This window comes from Procambarus clarkii, chromosome 83 (genome assembly GCF_040958095.1).
Source record: "Procambarus clarkii isolate CNS0578487 chromosome 83, FALCON_Pclarkii_2.0, whole genome shotgun sequence".
In the NCBI taxonomy this organism is placed as follows: Eukaryota; Metazoa; Arthropoda; class Malacostraca; order Decapoda; family Cambaridae; genus Procambarus; species Procambarus clarkii.
Window position 1 is genome coordinate 5,096,612 of NC_091232.1, and position 24,036 is coordinate 5,120,647.

General features: G+C 43.2%; 1 protein-coding gene across 1 annotated transcript in view; it reads right to left on the bottom strand.

Annotated features, from left to right (window-relative positions):
* The window catches only part of LOC123768725 (uncharacterized), a 146,708-nt gene that overhangs the window by 7,953 nt on the left and 114,719 nt on the right, over positions 1-24,036 (bottom strand). Inside the window, exons 3-15 of the mRNA XM_069316320.1 lie at positions 18,502-18,672; positions 17,166-17,310; positions 16,910-17,034; positions 15,457-15,645; positions 11,084-11,180; positions 9,789-9,929; positions 7,396-7,527; positions 5,554-5,759; positions 4,497-4,604; positions 3,455-3,703; positions 2,952-3,019; positions 2,412-2,483; positions 138-273 (exon numbers count right to left, since the gene is read on the bottom strand). Of these exons, the coding sequence (XP_069172421.1) occupies positions 138-273; positions 2,412-2,483; positions 2,952-3,019; positions 3,455-3,703; positions 4,497-4,604; positions 5,554-5,759; positions 7,396-7,527; positions 9,789-9,929; positions 11,084-11,180; positions 15,457-15,645; positions 16,910-17,034; positions 17,166-17,310; positions 18,502-18,672 (1,839 nt within the window). The remainder of the gene's footprint in view (positions 1-137; positions 274-2,411; positions 2,484-2,951; positions 3,020-3,454; positions 3,704-4,496; positions 4,605-5,553; positions 5,760-7,395; positions 7,528-9,788; positions 9,930-11,083; positions 11,181-15,456; positions 15,646-16,909; positions 17,035-17,165; positions 17,311-18,501; positions 18,673-24,036) is intronic.

A 24,036-nucleotide genomic window follows, 5' to 3' on the forward strand; every position in this document is an offset into this window, starting at 1 on the left:
TTGTCTATTAAACTACTGCTTTTAGCCAAAATTACTTAATGACACTATTAATTACATCTAATCCAATCTCTTACAACACTCAAGACGAAGCTAACATGGCCAGGGATAATTTCCAAGACAATTAAGGAGAGACTAACCTGGTCTGGGTCGCTGGCAAATGAAATCTCCTGAGTAGCAGAGACACGCCCCTCGGGACATCTGGTAGGCGGGGGCGTTGTGGTTGTAGACGGCGAAAGTGGTCTCACAGGGCCGGCTCTCCAGGCAGTCCAGCACCTGCCAGGGGACGGGAATTTTCAGGAGAAAGCACCAAGCCCTTACGACTATATAGCATTTGGATGGGGTCAGGATAAGGATTTGGGATGGGGCGGGGGGAGAAGAATGGTGCCCAACCACTTGCACGGTCGGAGAGTGAACGCCGACCTGCATGAAGCGAGACCGTCGCTCTACCGTCCAGCCCAAGTGGTTAGAGAATGAGGTTTTAAAGTGCTACACTATCACTCAAGAACATCATCTTAGCTGTGGGAGTCGCCCATTTGGCTGTTCATTTAAGTCATCCATTTAGTCACCAAAGTCGTTTACTTGATCATCTAGTTAATCACCTTAGTCATCCATTCAGTCGGCCTCTTAGTCATCCACTTTGTCATCCTCCAAGCTAAGCAGTGCTCTGGTAGCGTTTTACTTAAGTCTGTTTCTCATAACCTTGCACATATTGGAGTGACACTTAAGTGATATTACTCAACCCTCTTCCCCTTGTTTAAGTTCTACCATCTTATCTTAAAACTCTTTTTAAGAGAAGATGGTGGATACCATCTTCCATAATACCTTCATGGATTGGATTTCCCTAAATCCAATCTATGTTGGTATTATGAGACAGCATCCTGATAAGGTCAGTAGTTAACCTAAGGGACTTCGATAAACCTAAAGGTTTATCTAGTGTCTTCAACTAGTGTCCTCAACTAAGTAAAAAGGGAAACCAAATTGTCTGTCTTCTCTATTGACTAGTTTTCTCTTGTTTACACAAACATCTTCCTGGTGTGGCTATGAAGCTGTTTAGGCTGATTCATTGATTTTGGATGATATTAAGGTAATTATCAACATAAAGCACTTAAGCCAGTATGACTATATAACACTTAGAAGGGATATGAGAACGAAGTGAAGGAAGTGTACCTGACCACTTGGACCATTGGGGGCAGACCTTCGGATTATGTAATAATAATGACACGTTATTATATTAACCTACCCTGACTTTGTGCCCTGGAGAGGCCACTCCAGTCTCGACAACCAGACCGCAGATTCATAGTCTCCTGAGACTGCAAGATGGTTACTACTTCTACTACTATTACTACTACTACTTCTACTACTACTACTACTACTTCTACTACTACTATTACTACTACTTCTACTACTACTACTACTACTTCTACTACTACTTTGCCACTCTCCTAGCTTCTACGTCCTCGTTCCTAGCTCTCTCGTCCGCGGTGGGGAGTCTTTTTCTTCTGTGCTCCTTGTATGTGTTCCATCCTCCATTAGCTTCCCCATTTTGCACGAAATAATGGCCTAATGCTCTTTTTGGTTCCGTTGAGGTGACATTAATCTCTCTTCAGCTTTATTTAGTTTGCACTTTATGCAGTTGTTTGTCCTTTGAATTATTCTCTGCTACCATAGTATTATTCGCTGGAATACTTTGCCATTCTGGTATTCTTCTTCTTTGCTTTATGCTTGTCTTTCATTCTCTTTCTCCTTCTCTCTCTCTCTACAGCCATCATTGTCACTACACATTCAAGGACTCATCACCCAGTGATGAGTGCTTCATCAATATTTCATATTTCACGTTCAACTTATTGTGTGTGTGAAGAAAACTTTTAGTCTTGCCGGTTGATATCTTTTTTCCTTGCAATTCCTCTTCCACAAGTGTAGGTTCTTGTGTGTGTTTACTAGTTGTGTTTTTACGGGGGTTGAGCTTTGCTCTTTCAGCCCGCCTCTCAACTGTCAATCAACTGTTTACTAACTACTTTTTTTTTTTTTTTTTTCCACACCACACACACACACACACCCCAGGAATCAGCCCGTGACAGCTGACTAACTCCCAGGTACCTATTTACTGCTAGGTAACACGGGCATTCAGGGTGAAAGAAACTTTGCCCATTTGTTTCTGCCTCGTGCGGGAATCGAACCCGCGCCACAGAATTACGAATCCTGTGCGCTATCCACCAGGCTACGAGGCCCCCTATGTGTATAATGTGTGTGTGTGTGTGTGTGTGTGTGTGTGTGTGTGTGTGTGTGTGTGTGTGTGTGTGTGTGTGTGTGTGTGTGTGTGTGTGTGTGTTTATAAACACGTGAATGTAAATAAGCGAGGTGTTTACAAGCACGTGCTGCCCCCTGGCGACGTTTCTCTCAACCTCACCCACCTTACACTTGGTCTGCTGGTCATTGTCACAGAAGCACAGCTCCGAGCAGTCTTCGTCTCCTTCCTTGTAAAGCTGAAGACAAGTAAAATAACTGAAAAACATATATAGACAAAAATGATTTTGATTCAATATTATTTGCAGTTATATTTTATTTAATAAATTTGTTAAATTCCCTAATAGTCTCATTTATTATGGCTATGTTTGAATGAATACCGAATTCTTCACACACACAAGTAATCTAGGAATACACTAGCAATCTAGAAGCACTAGTAATTTAGGAACACTGGTTCAAATTCAAATTCAAATGTTTATTCAGGTAAAGTAATACATACAAGGTGTGATACAAACATTGATGGATTTATAGATAGAGCTAGTACATACAATGCCTAAAGCCACTGTGACGCAAAGCGTTTCGGGCAGGAGCAAAGCAGTTATCTAGGAACAAGTTGGAGTAAGAGTAGGGAGTGAGAGAACGATGCCCAAACAACTAGAGGAGGTCATTAGCAAGATTATGCGGGAGATATATTCTAGTAAACTGACCCGGATGCTGCTGCCCGCCTCAATAACGTGTGCGGAGGGCTCCCAGGCCCGCTTCACCAAGCAGTATTCTGTAACACACAAGTTAACATTAGTCGCAATGCTGTTAAACGCTACTTCAGAAATCAACGTGTATTAAATAGCTAGTATAATATACCGGTATTCTATCATGTTTACTCTCTACATCATTTTTGTTTAGCTTTACGCTGTTGTTGCTGGTAGTGGTGGTGGGAGCGGTGGTAGTAGAGGTGGTGGTGGTGATAGTAGTGGTAGGGGCAAGGTTTTATCGGGGGAAAGTGCCAAGTCAAGTCTGACTATATAGCACTTAGAAGGGGGTCAGAATAAGGATTTTGGGATGGGACTGGGATGTGGCAACGGAAATGTCCAACCACTTGGACGGTCGGGGATTGAACGCCAACCTGCATGAAGCGAGACCGTCGCTCTACCGTCCAGCCCAAGTGGTTGGACGGGGCACTGATGATTCATATGTAAGTGATGCTACTCACTCTCTGGCAGAGTGGTGGTAGCCGTTGTAGTGGTACTGGTAGTTGTGGTAGAGGGCGGCGAGGCCAGGTCGACCTGGGGCAGTGTGGGGTCACTCTGGGCGGTGCTTCCCACTTTCCTCGCCTGCAGGCGGGAGTCGTCCACCTGGATCAACTCGGCGTCAGCGTCGTTCTGGTCGTCCGGGGACTCGTGGTCGTTGTAGCCGTCTCCACGACCCACCGCATACTGGGGCGAAGGACCCTTCTCTCCTGCTGGTAAAGGAAGTCTCATTCTAAGAGATTATTGAATACGCTTCCTTAGCTAGTGCGATTCAACAGGTAATAGAAGCCAGCGCGGAAGTTCAGTACTACACCCCATTACCTCGCTTCACTCATGGATTTGAGTGAACATTTATTTCATCGATCCTTTGAACGTATTGGGATCGTGCTGTTTCAACAACCCGTTCTCGCACTTGCTTATAGTCAATATTTGGCTTATGAATAAGTGCACATGTGACATACTAATTTATTGTGAATATTTGAGTTTACCTTGAAAAGCTGAATAGAAAACACCGACTATAGACTAATATATATATATATATATATATATATATATATATATATATATATATATATATATATATATAGACTATAAGCAATAAGTCATATATGTGCTGTCTTGTGCGAGAGCGGGTTGACTCATGTAATACTTTGCTTCCATTCGGGAGATCTTGTTTAGTACTACACCCCATTACCTCTTATGAAGTGTTTGCAATTAGGATCATGAACTGTGATGGTCGTGGGAGTCGACGAGCCCATCCTACCCTCGTCGAGAGGGTGTACATTTCTGTGAGTCTGTCTTACCTTGGTCGTGCGGGTCGACCAGCCCAGACTACAGCCCGTCTAAACCTGGTCGTAGGGGTCGACCTCCCCCCTGGGGGATGGGGGGGGGTCGACCTGCTTGTCTTACCTTGGTCGTGTGGGTCGACCTGCTTGTCTTACCTTGGTCGTGTGGGTCGACCTGCTTGTCTTACCTTGGTCGTGTGGGTCGACCTGCTTGTCTTACCTTGGTCGTGTGGGTCGACCTGCTGGTGGTGGTCGTCGGTGAAGGAGGACACCAGTATGTCAGCGTCCAGTCCGAGGTGCGCCAGGTGATACGTCAACTGCGACTCAACTGTTGACACACACACACAGTCCTCACTTGAGACTCCGGCAGTGTGAGAGAGAGAGAGAGAGAGAGAGAGAGAGAGAGAGAGAGAGAGAGAGAGAGAGAGAGAGAGAGAGAGAGAGAGAGAGAGAGAGAGAGAGAGAGAGAAATAGAGTATATAGAGAGAGACAGACATACAGAGAGGGAGAGAGATAGAGGGATATATATATATATATATATATATATATATATATATATATATATATATATATATATTAAAGTGACATAAGTGTATTAAAGTAACTTGTGGATTGTGAGATATCATAAGTTGGTCGCATTATCTTAAGTTTTAATACCTAATACATAAATACAATTTCTGCAGGACTAAAGTCAACTCTCAGTGGCTACACACCGAGGAGCGGGACCCGCCTCTCGGTGTATGTATCCCATGTCATTCAATCAACAATTCTGACCAGTTGTGGAAAATTGACTGAGGCTCTGCCGTCATACAGCTCTCCAGCTTCATATACCTATGAGGCTGACAGACGTTCACAACATGCATGATTTGGCTGCTGTGCCGAGAATACAGGGCCAGGGGGGTTCATCAAGGATTGGCACAACCGCCGGCGAAACATGTGCATCTTTCCGCAATCATGGCGGATTTGTTTACATTTGTTCAACACTTTATGCGCTCCGAAGCCCTTCGAGGTTGTTAATAACAATAATATCCTTGGGTTTCGAGGCTTCGCAGCTCTTAACCTGTTTATCAAACATAAACATAGCGGCCATGATTAGACAAAGATGTACAAGTTACATAAGAGGTTGCGTAAATCTTTGGTGAATCGTGGCCCAGGTGTTCCATTTCCGTACGCAGTACATCCGAGGCATTCAACTGACCTACGGGCTCACCATAGCCCGTGCTACTCAGAACTTTGTGTTCTGAGTAGCTGAATCTAAACCAAGTCGTTCAACTGACCTACACACGGGTTGCCCCAGAGGAGACGCTTCCAGGCCAGGCACTGGTTGATGTCCTGGAAGGCGCTGCCCTTACACACACAGTTGGTGTGGAGGTCGGTACCCAGGAGTCCCAGCATGGCCTTAGTGCACTCCTGGTGCTGGCCAGCGCACCGTCCCGTCATGGTGTCTGCTGCACACGACAGTTCGTAGTGCTCCAGCCTGTACCTGGGTGGTTAGTGGTTGTTAGTAGCTGTTGTTGGCATGGTTAGTGATGGTCAGCACTGCCCCAGTTGCTGACTTGTTCACAGTTCTTAAAATTCCGGCCCTTATATAGATTCCTTGAATCACGATTCCTTGATGTCACGAGATCACGTGATGTATACAAATTTGAAGCTATGGGAATCATTCGACGCTGCCTCTGTATGAAGGGGCAGCCTTAGTTCTGAATGACAGGCTATATATTCTCACGAGCCCAGGAAAGCGGTACGACTTTTCCAGGAAAAGGTTGTTAGTTTAATGTGCAGCCCTTACCTATCCACCAGTTGGCAGTGGATAGGGTAGACATAAATATGTTTACGTTCAGTTCATTAGCTGCAGCTAGCACACACACACACACACACACACACACACACACACACACACACACACACACACACACAGTGTCTTAATTGTAGAGAAGTGTACATTTCTTTTTGAATGAATTATGTTGTCAATATTAGAAAGGTAAATTATTTTGATCAATGATATTTTTCAGGTGCTTGACAAGTGATCTCATTTCAAACTCACTCCCAATCAACCAAACCTAACCGTTCACATAATTTATTAGTGTTCAACTCCAAAAAACTTCACTAGCTGTAAGGAGTGATCGAGTCTCTCCTGAACAAAAGTTCTCTCTTGAACAAAAGTTCTCTCCTGAACAACGTGGCACTCTCCCTGTCATACTCCGTTGGTTTGTTTCACGTCTCAGCCTGAGCCTAAATTCAAACTATTTATTATATTAAAAGGTGTTAAAACAATCAAAAATTGATATTCAATAATATTGTAGGAAAGCAAAAACAATTTTTAAATATCAACGAAGGCAAATTGACCTACATATCCAGCAAACACGGCCCTGAGACCACCACTACAGCGGTACACCTACCTCAAGTTTATTCCACAAATATATGCTAACTTTTATTTAATGAATTTTTATTATATTATGATTGCAGCTACTCGTAGGTACAGTCATACGTGTCATCAAAGACAATATATTTTAAAGTTGTGAACAGGAACCCAATAGCTGCACCCAACTATAGCTAGACACATCTTAGCTAATTTGTAAATATAACTATCTTTAGTGCTGTTAATTAAATCATTTATTCTGATATGAAATAATTGTAATTTTCCATGCCACAACCTCTGACATTGTTCTTCAGATAGAGGTGACATGGTGTATGCAATGTGAAGGCAGCGCCGGTTGACTCCAACTCACACCTACCTAACCACTTGGGATGGACGGTAGAGCAATGGTCTCCCTTCATGCAGGTCGGCGTTCCATCCCTGACCGTCCAAGGGGGGTTGGGCACCATTCCTTCCCCCCCCCCGTCCCATCCCAAAATCCTTATCCTGATCCCTTCCAAGTGCTATATTGTCGTAATGGCTTGGTGCTTTATCCCCTGATAGTTCCATTCCCTTCCCTCTAAACCAATTCCTGACGTGTCTCCTATTTGCTGTGGTTACGAAACTACGAAACTAGAGAAAGCTTTAGTCAATCAATTACGAGCAGTTCCCTGTCAATTATTTGTCTCAGCAAATGCACCGTTATTTGTATGTTGTCACAATGTTGTCAGAAGGTTGTGGTTACACTGTGTGGTTGCGTTACCTGCAGACACGGTCGGAGCGACAGTCACGGCCCAGGTTGTGACACTGACTGTCCGACACTGACTGGGACAAGCGGGCGCAGGGCGGGTGGAGCCGTCGCTGGCCCTGTACACACCTCGTCTGACTCCGGTCGCTGTAACATCACAATGGCTCTACAGTCTACTATGCACATGATAAGAAAATTAATAATTAAAATATTAAAATTAAATTAAAATTAAAATTATTTATTAAAAAAATATTTTATTATTATTATAATTATTTTAAAATTATTTTTTTTTATTATTATAATTATTTTAAAATTATTTTTTATTTTTATTAAAAAAATATTTATTAAAAAATAAAAATATAACATTAATTAAAATAAAAAGTAGTGCACATGATAAGAAAATTAAAACAATGTGTCATGAGCTCACTACAAATGTCCAACCACTTGGGCTGGACGGTAGAGCGACGGTCTCGCTTCATGCGGGTCGGCTTTCAATCCCCGACCGTCCACAAGAGGCTGGGCACCATTTCTTCCCTCCCCCCGTCCCATCCCAAAATCCTTATCCTGATCCCCTTCCCTTCCAAGTGTTATATATATATATATATATATATATATATATATATATATATATATATATATATATATATATATATATATATATATATATATGTATATATATATATATATATATATATATATATATATATATATATATATATATATATATATATATATATATATATGTCGTACCTAGTAGCCAGAACGCACTTCTCAGCCTACTATGCAAGGCCCAATTTGCCTAATAAGCCAACTTTTCATGAATTAATTGTTTTTCGACTACCTAACCTACCTAACCTAACCTAACCTAACTTTTTCGGCTACCTAACCTAACCTAACCTATAAATATAGGTTAGGTTAGGTTAGGTAGGGTTGGTTAGGTTTGGTCATATATCTACGTTAATTTTAACTACACTAAAAAAAAAATGACCTCATACGTAATGAAATGGGTAGCTTTATCATTTCATAAGAAAAAATTTAGAGAAAATATATTAATTCAGGAAAACTTGGCTTATTAGGCAAATCGGGCCTTGCATAGTAGTCTGAGAAGTGCGTTCTGGCTATTAGGTACGACATATATATATATATATATATATATATATATATATATATATATATATATATATATATATATATATATATATATATATATATATATATATATATTATATATAGTCATAATGGCTTGGCGCTTTCTCCTGATAGTTCCCTTCCCTTCACTACACATGTAAATTGTTTAACATAACGATCACTGTGGCTCAGTACCTCATCTATATATGTGACCAACTTATCGCCCAAACTTACACACAGGATGCGTATGGGGACCTGGACCCGGATTCACGAAGCAGTTACGCGAGTACTTACGAACGTGTACATCTTTCCTCAATCTTTGACGGCTTTGGTTACATTTATTAAAAAGTTTACAAGAATGAAAACTTGCTAATCAACTGTTGTTACTGTTATAAACAGCCTCTTGGTGCTTCGGACCTCATTAACTGTTTAATAATTGTAAACAAAGCCGCCAAAGATTGAGAAAAGATGTACACGTTCGTAAGTACTTGCGTAACTGCTTCGTAAATCTGGCCCCTGAGTAATACTTGTTCATTGAACGCCATCACATTGTGTATGCTCGAAAATATATCGTCAATACACGATTAGTATATTTGGCTTTCCGATCCATCGGTGTACAAAGCCAGGGAGGTCTGGCTTAGAGACAAGAACAAACAGATCTTGTCTTTCTTCGATATTCACAAAACTGATTCAGCAGTAACGAGAAAACCAAAGAAAAATATATTTAGTTAAACACGACGATGAAGACCGTCATGTTTATGTTAGACGGTAATTGATAAAAGAGAGCTTTATACAGCCTGAGCTTCTCACACACACACACTGCTCCAACTTTTCCCAGAAAACTCTGTCGGCAAACCTTTCGCCAGAGAATGAGAAAAGTTTGTTTATTTACCAGCTAAGACCCTGATAAGTACCGCCGGCGTGGTGGGCGCTTCCAGATCCACACTCTGCTCGGACTCTACTGTTCTCACAAGCGTTCTAATTTCCACATCCAAACTCTGCTTGACTCCACTCTACTGATAAACGCTGTAACTTCCAGGTCTGTAACTTACAATTTTACATAATTCATTAGTAACCTGTAACTTGTTTGGAACATAAGGTAATCCAGGACCATTCTCAAGTCCATTGACAATCGACTTGAAAATGGTCCAGGACGGACCGAAACGTCGTCGTCCCTTCACCTTCTAGTGTGTGGTCTGGTCAACATACATTAGCCACGTTATTCATGGCCTGCATAAGGTAATCCAGCATTATAAGGAGTGGTGGAGAGGAAGACTGACCTGCAGACGCAGAGGGCGATCTTGAGGGCGAGGTCTTGGTTGGTCTCCAGCAGGAACTTGTAGATGTCCTGGATGGAGCTCCTGCAGGCGTCCTTGTGGCAGTAGGCGGTGTCGCAGTGGCTGCTCACCATCTCCAGGTGACTGACGAACAGAAAACTGTGTTTAAGGATATGTAGAAGAGCGAGAAAAATAAACAAATATAAGAATAATTGAAGGTGTCCACTAATGGAGTCAAAATGTATGTAAATATTAAGATGGTTAATATTATGAATGATTACGGTGAGTGGAAATCAATATAAAATAACTGGCTAACAGGGTAATCAGTGAACGACCAAATCCAAATTTTGGCAGCTGGTCAGGAAATAATATGAATTTATACTCAGGGACGACTATATGACAATTATATTTGGATATTATTTGCACAGGTTTTCCATGGACCTCCCCCCCCTTGCACCCCCCGACGAAACACTCACTCACACACACATTCACACACACACATTTCAGGTGCTCGTATCCAAGAGGACAGCGCTCATGGGGGGGGGGGGGACGTAGTCCAAAGGGCCCGGGTTAGATTCCCGGCCGTGGCATAAACAAATGGCCAGATAATTTATTTGCATCTGATGTTCAATTAGCTGTAAATAGGTACCTGGGAATTAGACAGCTACTACGGGCTGCATCCTGCAGTTGCGTGTGTGTGTTAACAAAAAATATATGTAGCAGATATGCTAGATAAAAACAGATCGGGAGTCAGGACATTGGACAACCTACGGTTAAAAAGGCGGGGTCCAAGAGCTAACAGTTCGGTCCCGCAGGCACAACTTGTAAATACACACAATTGTGCGATAATACCTGTCCCAGACTTGAGAGAGACGGAGAGGCCGAGAGAACACATTCTCACCAAACGCAAAATAAATCAATTGAGAAATGATAGTATAAATTATATCAAAAGGGAACTGGCAGAGTTGATAAAGAAGCCGTTTTCAAGACGACTATTAGTAGAGAAGAATAATTTTTGGTAACTAGTAACGTTGAGTGACATTAGGAAAAGAATTGGTTTAACATAATGGAATGGGTTTGGAGAAGAGATTATAGACACTAATTTAATAGCCAAAGGAACATTAAGTAAGGAAGCCATTGCAATATTTGACTAGTGGCTGGAAAGGCGGGTCTTGGGAGCTAACGAACATGCAAGTGCCTCTAGGTGGACACATCAAGCTCAGTACACACGCACGCAACCGTCACAAGTTTGCGACAAGCTTAATAATGAAACAGCTGACGGAAGTGACGCAGCTGACCTCCGACAGCCTGAGTCAGCCATGCAGTCCTCGAGGGCAGAATGACAGGTGCCAGCCACGTGCTTGAGCTGCTCCAGCGACACGTTGTGGTCAGACTCTGTACCGCGTCACCAGCGGGGGAAGAGGAACAACAACAATACTATCAGTTGGGGGAAATGAAATTACTCGCCAAATATCACTAAAAACATACTATTATTGACATTTTCATTACATTACACTTTATTTCTCAAATAAATATTAATCTTCACCACTAAACATTAATAATCCAGTATTCTCTTAAAGTATTTTGTATTAATTGTTATAACGAAGTAGTTTTTATACATAAGGGATATAATTTATAGGAAGGACATTGCAATATCTAGCGGTGTGTCTATCTACAGTCAATACTAACAGTTGTGAGGTGCAGCGGTGCCTGTGTTGACATGGCTCAGGGTGAGGCTTATATACTATGGTGCTCCAAGCAGGACATTGTGCTCCCTTCCCCTCCATGCTGAGTCCATGCTGTGTTCTCCCCTTGTTCTCTCTCTCTCTCTCTCTCTCTCTCTCTCTCTCTCTCTCTCTCTCTCTCTCTCTCTCTCTCTCTCTCTCTCTCTCTCTCTCTCTCTCTCTCTCTCGCTCTCTCTCTCTCGCTCTCTCTCTTTTTCTCTTTTTCCGTCATCCACCTGCCGTGTCCCCCGTGCTCTCTCTCCACATACCTACTGTGTCTCCGAAACTCAATCTTAACACACCTGCTATCTTATATCCCTCCTTCCTAGCATGCAATTTCTACACCTGCTATCCCATAAATCTTCTACTTCTATAAACCTGCTATTCTCATACACCTGCTACTCTCTACGTATTTGCACTTCAAATCAGAATACCTGTGTGGCTCACCAGCACCTGCAGGTGAGCCACACACACACACACACACACACACACACACACACACACACACACACACACACACACACACACACACACACACACACACACACACACACACACCTGCAGATAAACCACACACCTGAAGGTGAACCACACACCAGCCTGACCTCAGTTTGGCTCCATAGTGGAAGAAGGTTACAACAGTCTTAATGTCCTCCGATATTCCCACTAATGTCTAGTTTGTTGCAGTCAAAGTTTGCAACTGTGCAGTGAGATAATGTCTTCAATGTCGAGCGACGAAGGCGTTATAGGTCCTCCAGTAATGTACTTGGAACACTATGAGCGCCTCGTCTAGAGCAAGAACATAATGCTGAGTGACTTTGTTGCGTTGTGACCTTTCTCCCACCGCGTCCCCTGACGACCAGGCTGGCTGGTGGACACCTTCCTACCGTGTGAAGCGTTGTGACCTTTTGGGCATATACAGACCTCTCGTGGTGGTGCCACACAGGTAAACAAGACTGTCAGGTGTGTCCCTTTTTGGTGCCTCGTTATGCATGCAACACTCAACTGCTGTGCGATAACTGTGCAACATTAGATGCGATGACACAGGTACATATTACCTCGACGAGTTCTCCACACGATGCGTCTGTAGCGTTTAATCTTATACGATGTTCTTGGTACAATTTACTTCTGTATTGTTCATGTAGGATATATATATATTTTTTTTCTTGTTTTTATCTTACGTTTACTATTTTTACGAAATATTTTTTTGGAATGTAAGAGAAATATGACTAACTACCATCCAGTGGTCCACCCACTACCGCGCTTCTACTAACTTAGGGGCTAAGTTATTCCAGGTCTAATCTAAGCAGTTTCGAGTCACATGAAGCACACCTGTGCTATATAAGACCTTGGATAAGCTAGGTTTCTATTTTAATATTTTTTTTAGGAAACAAAAATGTTTCGGTGAATATTTGTACCATCTGGACAAAATGTGAACTGTTGTACCTGTGCAAACATGCATATTTTGTCCATTTGCATTCCTGTGATTATATGGACTATCATACTAGAGAATGGGGACTCATAATCAATAAGCATAATTTAGCATGATAATGGATTGATTTTGCTGGAGAGTTGTGAGCCTGGGAACACCTTGCTGGTACTCACATCTTCTAAACGGATACCTCCTGGAACCCGAACACAACACTAATATCTCACTCTCATCTATATAAACCTTTAGCGCGGTTGTGGTAGATATATAGGCATGCAGGTCGCTCCCAGCAACAACTTTCTGGACTAAGTTATTGCAAGTCAAGCCTGGCCTCAGGCAGGGCTTGGGGGAGTAGAACTCCCAGAACCCACTCCAGGTATGTTCCAGGTTCACTCCAGGTAATGTAACATATAAGTGTGTTCTCAAGAGCTATATAAAACTGATTAATACATTAATATGGAAATTAAACAAAAAAATGCGATAATGCAAATGAATTTCAAACCATTTTAAAATAAAAAATGGCAAGGCAAGTGAGACTACGCTAATGGCTTTGTAAATATTCTATAATTATAAAAATTAGTTGTATATATGTGGAGCCTTATGAGCCTAATTTCCCGGCAACTATTCGTAAATGTTTGGTAATGTTGCCTATAACACTTTAGTGTACCCTCAGAGCCATCGTACCCGGCTCGGCAATAATGGCTTATATAAGCGTTAACCAGCCTCGACTTTGCTGTTTCGAGTGATTACAAATAAAACTTAATTTTTAACATAAAGATCATTTGCCGATTTTGATGTACCACTCACACACTGGTTTTTGGGTCCAAACGTTGCAGTTCCTATTAATTTTACCATTAAGACTTTGTTTCAGTTTGATTGTGCTTGCTTGTGTTTACTTAAAGAAGCAGACCACTGCGGCGTCCCGGCTTCCACTACCCACATACTGACAGTAACTCCAGCCGTTTAGTCAAAGCCGTGCTTGAGACAGACGTAGGTGCTGTGCCTTTAAGAACATGTTGCCAAACTAGGTGCTTGGGACGGGTCTAGGTGCAGGGGGATAGGTGCCTTGAAATATGGTACTGGAACTAGGTACCATGAGTGGTTGATGACAAGGAGTAGGTGCCATAACTGATACTAGTAGGTGCCAAGAGCAGGTGCTACGAGACATTTCCATTACTGGTGTTAGGGATTAGGTGTAGGTGCCGAGGATAAGGTGCAATAGTGATCATGCAAAAAGGTGTCCAAAATGCGCCTATAAAATGTACATGTGCCACTCTGTACTTAACCAAAGAGTCCAAATGGAAATGATATGTACTCTCTGATGTACATAAATGATATGTACTCCAAATGGAAATGACATGTACTCTACTGATGTGCCAGAAAAGTTTTCATATTGAGATGTGCTTTTCTGCCGTGTTATAGTGGTCTTCATAACTGAGATATACTCTACAGCCGTGTCAAACTAGTTGTCTTACTAATGAGAGAGACCATCAGTGTATCGCTATTAGGGCTGCACAACCACTTCTCCTCCAACAGCGGGTGCTGGTATGGGTGTATGTGTCGGTGGCGTGACTCCTCCCTCCCCCCTCATGGGTAAAGAACTGCAAACGACGTTGATATGACGTTGAATCAACGTCGAAAACGTTGATATAACGTCGAAAACGATCGTATAATGTTGAAAACGTTTATATAACGTTTCAAACTTTCACGTAACATTGAAAACGTTGATATAACGTTTAAAACGTTCATATAACGTTGAAAATGTCATATACCATTGAAAACGTTTATATAACATTGAAAACGTCATATAACGTTGAAAAAGTTCATATAACTTTGAAAACGTTCACATAACATTGAAAACGTCGTATAACGTTGAAAAAGTTCATATAACATTGAAAACGTTCATATAACGTTGCAAACGTCACATAACATTGAAAACGTTTATATAACGTTGAAAAAGTCACATTATTCCAGGATGTTTTACCCGCGGGGGGGGGGGGGGAGAGGAGGGTGCTTGTACACATTGAAGAGGGTCGGCAGTTACGTCCCTTCACTGTGGGGCTAAGTCAACCGACATGGAAAATTATTATAATCTTTTAGTCATTAAAAGCTTCATTTAGAAGCGTACAGGAGGTAAGCTCAGTGGTTGTGCAGCACGGTGAATATACGAACAAAGTTAATGTAAAAAAATTGAAAATATATAGTATTGTAAATTATAAAAAAAGTAATTGCAAAAATAAAAATTAAAACATGTAGTATTGTAAATAAGAGGCTCAGATTGGCCGAGTGTGTAGACTTAACAGATGTAGTGTGTAGCTCTTACATAAGGGTAACAGGTGTGTAAGTGTGTAAGACATGCATTGTGAATATGACGTGAATATGTGGCTTAAGGTACACATATGTGTGTGTGTGTGTGTGTGTGTGTGTGTGTGTGTGTGTGTGTGTGTGTGTGTGTGTGTACACAAAGCAGATGTGCATTTCTGGACCATGTTGCCGGGTGGGCGTTGGAGTCACGTACTGGAGACTGGAAGGTGCTGGTGGAAGTGGTGGATGGTGGAGAGGGGATAGAAGGGTTCAGCGGCGTGGGAGGAGGAGATGATGAGGAGTGTGGCAGCAGCTGTTGGCACTGGCACTGGCCGGGTGAGCTGGGTGCCCAGGGCGGCACTCACCCGTGACATGAGAGCCACACGCCCGGGGTAACTCTCCCCTGCAAGGTGACACACCCACAACGTCACTATCAGGTCGCGGCTATGTATAACTCAACCCAACATACAACCTAACAACAACCTTGTTACAACTTTACATCAATATTCAGTAAACATTCACATTATACATATATACTTTGACGAACACACACAAAACCACAACAAACATTATGACACAAATCTCAACATGATTCAGCCGGTAGTGTATGTGCCTGGAGAGTCCAGGGACCTGGGTTCGATCCCACTGCAAGGTTTCGATATGTTCTCATACAGCAGGAGATAAGTTGATAAAGTGGGAACAGTGAATATCATGAAGTTTAAGGGGTTTGTAATGAATAACAAATTTCTGGAAACAGCTATGGTGCAGCCTACCCTCAGGCTGTGTTCGTCCAAGCTGCTTCCGACCCTGAAGAAGCATTCATCAGTTTTAACATATTGTCTAATAAAAAAACGGTATTCTCTAAAATATTAATTAATATAATCATGTTAGAATTTTGTGTATTGTTATGTTAGGTTAGGTTAGGTTAGGTTAGGTTAGGTTAAGTGTTTTAGTTTTGACAAAATAATTATTTAGTCATTGTGTATGAGGATGAGCTGTCAAAAGTGTCCCTATTTGAACAAATCCACAACGGCCTTGAAGAGGGGTTCGAACTTACACACGGGATGTTCCCAGATGCGCCTTAGTCATCTGTACCACGATATGGTCAAAAGAATTGCAACCGGAAGTGCTACTGCCCTCACTAGGATTCTGAAGCTTCTCCAAAGCACAACCGGGGTTTCACACAATTCCCCCCCTATGCATTTGGGCTCTGTCAACAAAATGTTTTACCTGGAATGGAGAATCAAAAGCCACTCGAACGTGATTTAAACTACAAAGAATCACTCGTACGTGACATGAGCCTCCAAGAACCATTCGCACGTGACGTGAATCAACAAGAACCCCTCGTACGTAACAAGTCACAAAGAATTAATCACTCTTACATGACAAGAGCAACCAATAACCACTCAGTGACATAAATCACCACGAACCGCTCATCACAAATAACCAGTTGTACCTGTTATGAACTATAAATCACCATTGAGACGTGACATAAAACTATATTTAAATAACAAAAATGCTAAGATGATCAATTAAAATTAGAATTCCTGTATTTTTTTAACCTAAAGAGAAAAAAAAATAAATATAAATGCATATGAGGACTGACAATGCAGAGTCTGGATATTCCTTTGCATGAGGATAAAGGTAGAGTAGAGTGAGGGCCTTACCAACACAAGGGTTCTCATTGACGAGGGAGTAGAGGCGGGAACACTTCTTATCGAGGCCGTCAGGACAGATACATCCCAGCAGGGGCGTCTCCCTCAATTGTAGCCAGGCCTTCAGGCAGTCTTCCCTGTGTGGAGGGGCAGATTGATGAAGATTAAGCCACCCCAGAGAGGCCACGAGCATGAGCCAAAGGACAGGCAGACTATCAATCATGGGGGATGATATACCCCTAGAGAGGGGGAGCACGGGTCCACTCACCTATCGGGATTGCGGCACTGGCCCTCACGGAACTTGCACGTATCGCGGAAGAGATCGAATCGCTGCATGCACCAGGGGTTGTTGCGGCATATGTCTGCAGCTTCCTCACAGTTGGGGATGTAGCTTAACGGGTGCATGTCCACCTCTGGAGGCGCGCCAGGACATACGCCCAGAGGGAGAGGAACAGGTCATGAATAAAACAAATTATAATAACTCTTCACAAGTCCATTGATAAATATTTCTGATATATAGGTATGGTAGAGCCCAATAGGCTCAGGAACCCGTACGCACACCAGTTGTGTATAGGTCGAGAAGTGGTCCAGAGAGCTTAAAATCAACCCCGGCATGCGCACTTAGGTGAGTCCCAATTATCTCTAATGTCCTCCGTTCATCTCTTCAACGCCGTTCATTGTCATCTCTTCAACGCCGTTTTCTGGCCGTTCATGGTTCGAGAAATGACATCCTTTCTGAAGCGTTATCACTCGCCAAAACTTTCAAGCCTATAAACAAAGCTTTCAAGCTTATAAATAAACCAAGACTACGGTTTATGAGTAATCATTTTTGTCTCTTTTAAATGTTGGTCCAACCAAAAAAAATCCTCCAAATGACTGTGTTGAAGGCAAGGTTTATATAGATCTTTTCATCGTCAATTTGACAAAAATAAGAGTCAGCTTTTTTGGGTTGCTATATCTTTGCAAACACACACACACACACACACACACACACACACACACACACACACACACACACACACACACACACACACACACACACACACACACATATATATGCACTGTATAATGAATGACCACATTCTCTAGTGCTCAATTTTATCCATATATGAAATTGTTACAGCAGATCCAGGACTGTTAATATCGGGGCATTTTACCCTAAAAATATTAGCACAGTTTCATTATCAGTTCACAGTTTGAGGATTCCCTGGTGGACGTATCATAAATAATACTGTGTATATAATTTATTTGTCGGAGCTTTTTTTTTAATCTGTAACGATTTAATTTATATTTTATAGGCCATCACACGAGTTTATTAAAATTATTGATTTTTATGACGTTCTCTCTATTTGGACCTGTCCTGTCTCCTCCTCTCACTATTCTCTCTCTCTCTCTCTCTCTCTCTCTCTCTCTCTCTCTCTCTCTCTCTCTCTCTCTCTCTCTCTCTTTAGTAAGCACACACGTCTCTAGAGATACTCATCACCACACTTTAAGGAACTCATCTCCACGATAGAAGTAAATATCGCCGAGAAACCTTCGTACGGATTACATTGTAGTCACTTACACAAGAACAAATTACGTGTCTTAGAACGCCCGAAGATTACCTTTCCTGGTGACGAAGACGCAGGGGTGGTCGAAGACGAGGTCCCTGAAGGCGTTACACTGGGGGTCGAGTCTCGGCTCCCGGCACAGGCAGGTTGGCTGGAACCACGGGAACTGTACCAGCGTCCTCAGTGCCGCCTGACACCTTGACACTGTCACCGTCGAGCATGCCACTGTCAAGGGACACAACGAGGTTAGTGTCATGCCACTGTCAAGGGGTCAAGAGAGGTCAGTGTTATGCCACTGTCAGGGGATTCAACGAGGAGGGCAGTGTCACGCCACTGTCAAGGAGTCAACAGAGGTCAGTGTCATGACACTGTCAGGGGACTCAACGAGGAGGTCAGTGTCACGCCACTGTCAAGGAGTCAACAGAGGTCAGTGTCATGACACTGTCAGGGGACACAGCGAGGAGGTCAGTGTCACGCCATTGTAATTTTCTCAGATAAAATTTCTCATATGTGTGTGTGAGTTAGAACCAAGTTACCCAGGTGTGTGAGTTACCCAGGTGTGTGAGTGAGTTACCCAGGTGTGTGAGTGAGTTACCCAGGTGTGTGAGTGTCAGGTTCAGATTACTCCCCATTTTCTCTCCTCCCATTCCCTCTCCCCTCACCTCTTCCTTCCCCTCTCTCTCTTTCTCTCTCTCTCTTCTTCCATTATCCCTCGTTGTCCTTCTATCCCCACCTCCTCCTCCTCGTCCCCCCTTCCCACTTCTCCCCTGACCCCCCCCCTCCCTACCACCTCCCCTCCCACAGGAGAAAAAGATGCCAGCGTTTAAGTTTGCAATTACTTCCTTTTTATTAACTTTTCGAACCAATTTCTGAACCTGTCCGTAAACTGTATTTTTGTGTGTGTATTCACCTGCTTCCCCTCCCCTCTCTCCCTCTCCTCCCCCTCCCTCTCTCTCTCCCTCCCTCCCTCTCTTCCCCCTCCCCTCTCTCCCTCTCTTCCCCTCTCTCCCTCTCCTACCCCTCCCCCTGCATCACAAACAGCTTCACCTTTGAGGTAAACGCACCTAAAACCATTTAAGAGTTGGTAAAGATGTTGGGTGTATATTTAGAGTTGAAAAGTTCCCCCCATGCTTCAGTTATTAGCAAGAAGAGGAGAAAGATGGTTGAGGATTTCTTCTCTTGGGTGAGGGGTAGTTTGGAGGAGGAGGAGGAGGGAAGAGAGAGGGAAGGGAAGATGGAGTAGTGTAAAGGGAGCAGGAGAAGGAGGGGGAATAGAGAGAGGAATGATAAGGGAGGACGAAGGAGGAAGCCAATGCTTACTGAAGCTTGAGAATGGCCTGTTGATGCTCCAGACTGACCTTCCCAACAGGTGCTCAGTCTAAACAGAAAAGATTGGGCACGAATCATTTCCCCCCTGATGCCTCTGTTCACCAAGCAGTATATAGGTCCCCGGGAGTTAGGCAACTGTTGTGGGTTGCATCCAAGGGGAAAGGTGAACAGTTAGCCAAGAGAGAGAGAGGGAGAGAGAGAGAGAGGGAGAGAGAGAGAGAGAGAGAACTCGGTAAGCCTAAGTACAGGAAGTTATCGGGCTTCCAGTCCCCCGATAACGGAAAATTTATGACCCTTATGAAGATGTGAACACCTGGCTTCAACCCCGTCGGCTCAATGTCCAAGATTAACGCCGAGGAAAATAAGACTCGCGTCCCGAATTGACGTTGAAATCCTCAACGTCAATTCACCGTTGACCCAACGTTGGTTCAACGTTACTTCGACGTTGAGTCAACGTCGTTCATGGATATTATTGTGCCCACTGAGAAAGTTCCTGTGCAAAACAAGACTGACTTTCCACACCTGCACGCTGGCACGCTGGTAGGAGCTCTCAGGTGTCTTCGAAGACGTCATGTAATTAGTTTCCAAAAATCTAGTTAATACCTTTAAATATTATGATAAAGCTTAATGGTTCAAGGGTCATCAAAACTTGATCTGTTGAGACGCTGGAGCGATGGCAGCCTCACAGACTCGGACCCAAAGAGACTCGGACTCACACAGACACGGACTCACAGAGACAAGGTCGACCACAGAGACCACTGACTCAAAGGACTCACAAACAGAGCAACAAACACCCATAAATTATACTTCGCATTGTTCAAGTCATGTATTTTTATAAACAAAAAATTGTTTTTATTTTTATCACAGTTTTGTTTCAGTTTTATACAACTGCAGAAGTGTTCTTTAATATTACAGCATGCACAATGTCATATTTCGACGTGGACAGGTAACACGATAGACCAGTCATGTTCTTGCTGTGTACCTCGTGTTCTTACATGAACTTGGCTTCGACCAGACGAGGGTCGAATTCTCGGCAAGAATTTTCTTGCCAAGAACATTTCTGTGAACGACCACAAGGCAGCCAGGCCCCACCAAACACACACCGAAACTACGACGTTGGTACAACGTTCGAATAAGTTTTAACACCACCTAACCAGTTATAACAACCAATATAGCAAGTTGTAACAACGTTCTAATACGTCATAAACACGTTAAGCCAAGATGTAACAACTTTATTACAAGTTGTAACAAGCGGAAAATAGAGACAGTTTCGGTTTGTGTTTCCAGGAAGGGGCGCCGTGTGGGTGGTGGCCAGTAATATTGTGTTATATATACGGCAGTGTGGACATAGAAGAAAACGAAGAGGAACAAGTCGGGGACATTGACGGGAGCCACACCATAGAACCCAACACGGTGAGATCCTTCTAGCAGGAGTCGAATACCCACCTCGTTTACAGGTAAAGTGGAGCGACTTGTCCAGACACACACACACGACTCTTTAGCCGAGGCCGGAGTGTGAGAGGGGTGTGAAGATCTCAAGACTCCCAACATGTGTGAGAAATATACAAAACCTCCATAATATTTTCAGTCGAGCAGGAAACCCCTTCGAATGATCCTTTTTTTGAGTTAACTAGCTCAGTTAACTCCATATAATAGTGGGTTTGCCTTTCGTGTGGGCTGTTTAACCGCCCCTGTTGTGGCCCATTTAACCCCTCGTGTGGTCTGTTTCTCTATCTCCCACCTCGACTACTGCAAGCGATACTTTGACCTTTCGTGAGATATTTTTCCTTAATCTCTGACCCGTGGCGACATCTCGTGACCTGAAACGTCTCTGTCCTGTCTTCCCTCCGTCACGCACACCAGTGAGGAATGAGAGAGGGGGGGGGGGAAGGGGCGTCTCTGTGAGAGGAGAGGGGGGAGGTTGGGGGGTCGTTATGGGGGGGGGGGGAGGTCGCTGTGAAGGGGGAAAGGAAATGAATTTATTAGGAGGCTTCATGATAGCAACCCGCCCTCCTGGCAGACAGCCTGTACCATCTCCCGGGAACCCCCTAACATGATATCAAGTAACTTTTGGGTTTCAAGGAAGAGCGATAACGGTTTCTTCTCGTTATATATCGTGTTTTTATCTTTATCACCTCTTTCTTTCACCATCTCTCGTTTCTTTATTTCATCTCGTCCTTCGGGTTTTTTCTATTAATTGTGTTTCGCTAATTTTGTTCTGTAGTTTTTTTCTCCCTTTTCCCTAATATCGCCTCTCTTTAGTTGGCAAGTTTTCCAAGTCTTCTCTTTATATTCTGTATTTACTGATAGATTTTCTTTAGTTTTTGGGACTTTCGTCTCTCAGTATCTTCGTGAATATATTAGCTGCATGTGCTAGTAAAGGTACACATACACACACAAACGTGTGTGTGTATGTGTACTTACCTAATTTACCTAATTGTGCTTGCGGGGGTTGAGCTCTGGCTCTTTGGTCCCGCCTCTCAACCGTCAATCAACAGGTGTACAGGTTCGTGAGCCTATTGGGTTCTATCATATCTACACTTCCATACACAGCTTCAAGTGTAGATATGATAGAGCCCAATAGGCTCAGGAACCTGTACACCTGTTGATTGACGGTTGAGAGGCGGGACCAAAGAGCCAGAGCTCACCCCCGCAAGCACAACTAGGTAAATACAACCAGGTGAATACAACTAGGTAAATACAACCAGGTGAATACAACTAGGTGAATACAGTTTTCATGCCATATACCCCGGCGATATGTGGTTGCCAGAGAACGTGTGGCCGTAATCTGGCCATGTCAATCTATAAAATAAATGGGTCCCAGAATTTTGGTGTTTCGTCCTAAACGCTCTCACAAAACAATTGAATAAAATGACGATATGAGAGAGAGAGAGAGAGAGAGAGAGAGAGAGAGAGAGAGAGAGAGAGAGAGAGAGAGAGAGAGAGAGAGAGAGAGAGAGAGAGAGAGACAGAGAGAGAGAGAGAGAGAGAGAGAGAGAGAGAGAGAGAGAGAGAGAGAGAGAGAGAGAGAGAGAGAGAGAGAGAGAGAGAGAGAGAGAGAGAGAGAGAGAGAGAGAGAGAGAGAGAGAGAGAGAGAGAGAGAGAGAGAGAGAGAGAGAGAGAGAGAGAGAGAGAGAGAGAGACAGAGAGAGAGAGAGAGAGAGAGACAGAGAGAGAGAGACAGAGAGAGAGAGAGAGAGAGAGAGAGAGAGAGAGAGAGAGAGAGAGAGAGAGAGAGAGAGAGAGAGAGAGAGAGAGAGAGAGAGAGAGAGAGAGGAGAAATGTTATTATGAAGTAGTAAGAAAAGGTGAGAGGTGAGAGGGGGCAGAGCAGGTCCGGGTCATGAATATGTAAACAGAAGCTCGTGGGGGAGAGGGTAAGAGGTAGGTAAGGGGGAGATGGGGAGGAAGAAATTGTAGGAGCGTGTGGCAGCAGGATAGTAGGAAGTAGGGATTTAGGTAGCAATTCAGTCTGGGTAGGTAGGTTGACAGGAAAAAAAAGTGACTAGGAATGTAGGGTAAAATAGGTTCGGAGTAGGAAAGAGTCAGTGAATGGGGAAGGTATATTGTGAGGTAAATGGTGTAGGTAACCATGAAGAAGAAAGGTTAGGTAACCATGACACCTCCTATCACTCGCCTGTAAATATTGACGCTATGCAACGGGATCGATCTCTCGTCTCTGTGGACGCCCCATCGTATGGTCTCAATATTTTCTCGTAGAAACATCAACTTTTTGTGACTTCAAAGTGTGTTGCGTAAACACGTTACGACACGCTTCACCTCGTTTGTCATGGTGTAAGTGTTGTAAACGCCTCGTTTGTCACGGTGTAAGTGTTGTAAACACCTCGTTTGTCACGGTGTAAGTATTGTAAACGCCTCGTTTGTCATGGTGTAAGTGTTGTAAACACCTCGTTTGTCACGGTGTAAGTGTTGTAAACGCCTCGTTTGTCATGGTGTAATTATTGTAAACGCCTCGTTTGTCATGGTGTAAGTGTTGTAAACACCTCGTTTGTCACGGTGTAAGTATTGTAAACGCCTCGTTTGTCATGGTGTAAGTGTTGTAAACACCTCGTTTGTCACGGTGTAAGTGTTGTAAACACCTCGTTTGTCACGGTGTAAGTATTGTAAACGCCTCGTTTGTCACGGTGTAAGTGTTGTAAACACCTCGTTTGTCACGGTGTAAGTGTTGTAAACGCCTCGTTTGTCACGGTGTAAGTGTTGTAAACACCTCGTTTGTCACGGTGTAAGTATTGTAAACGCC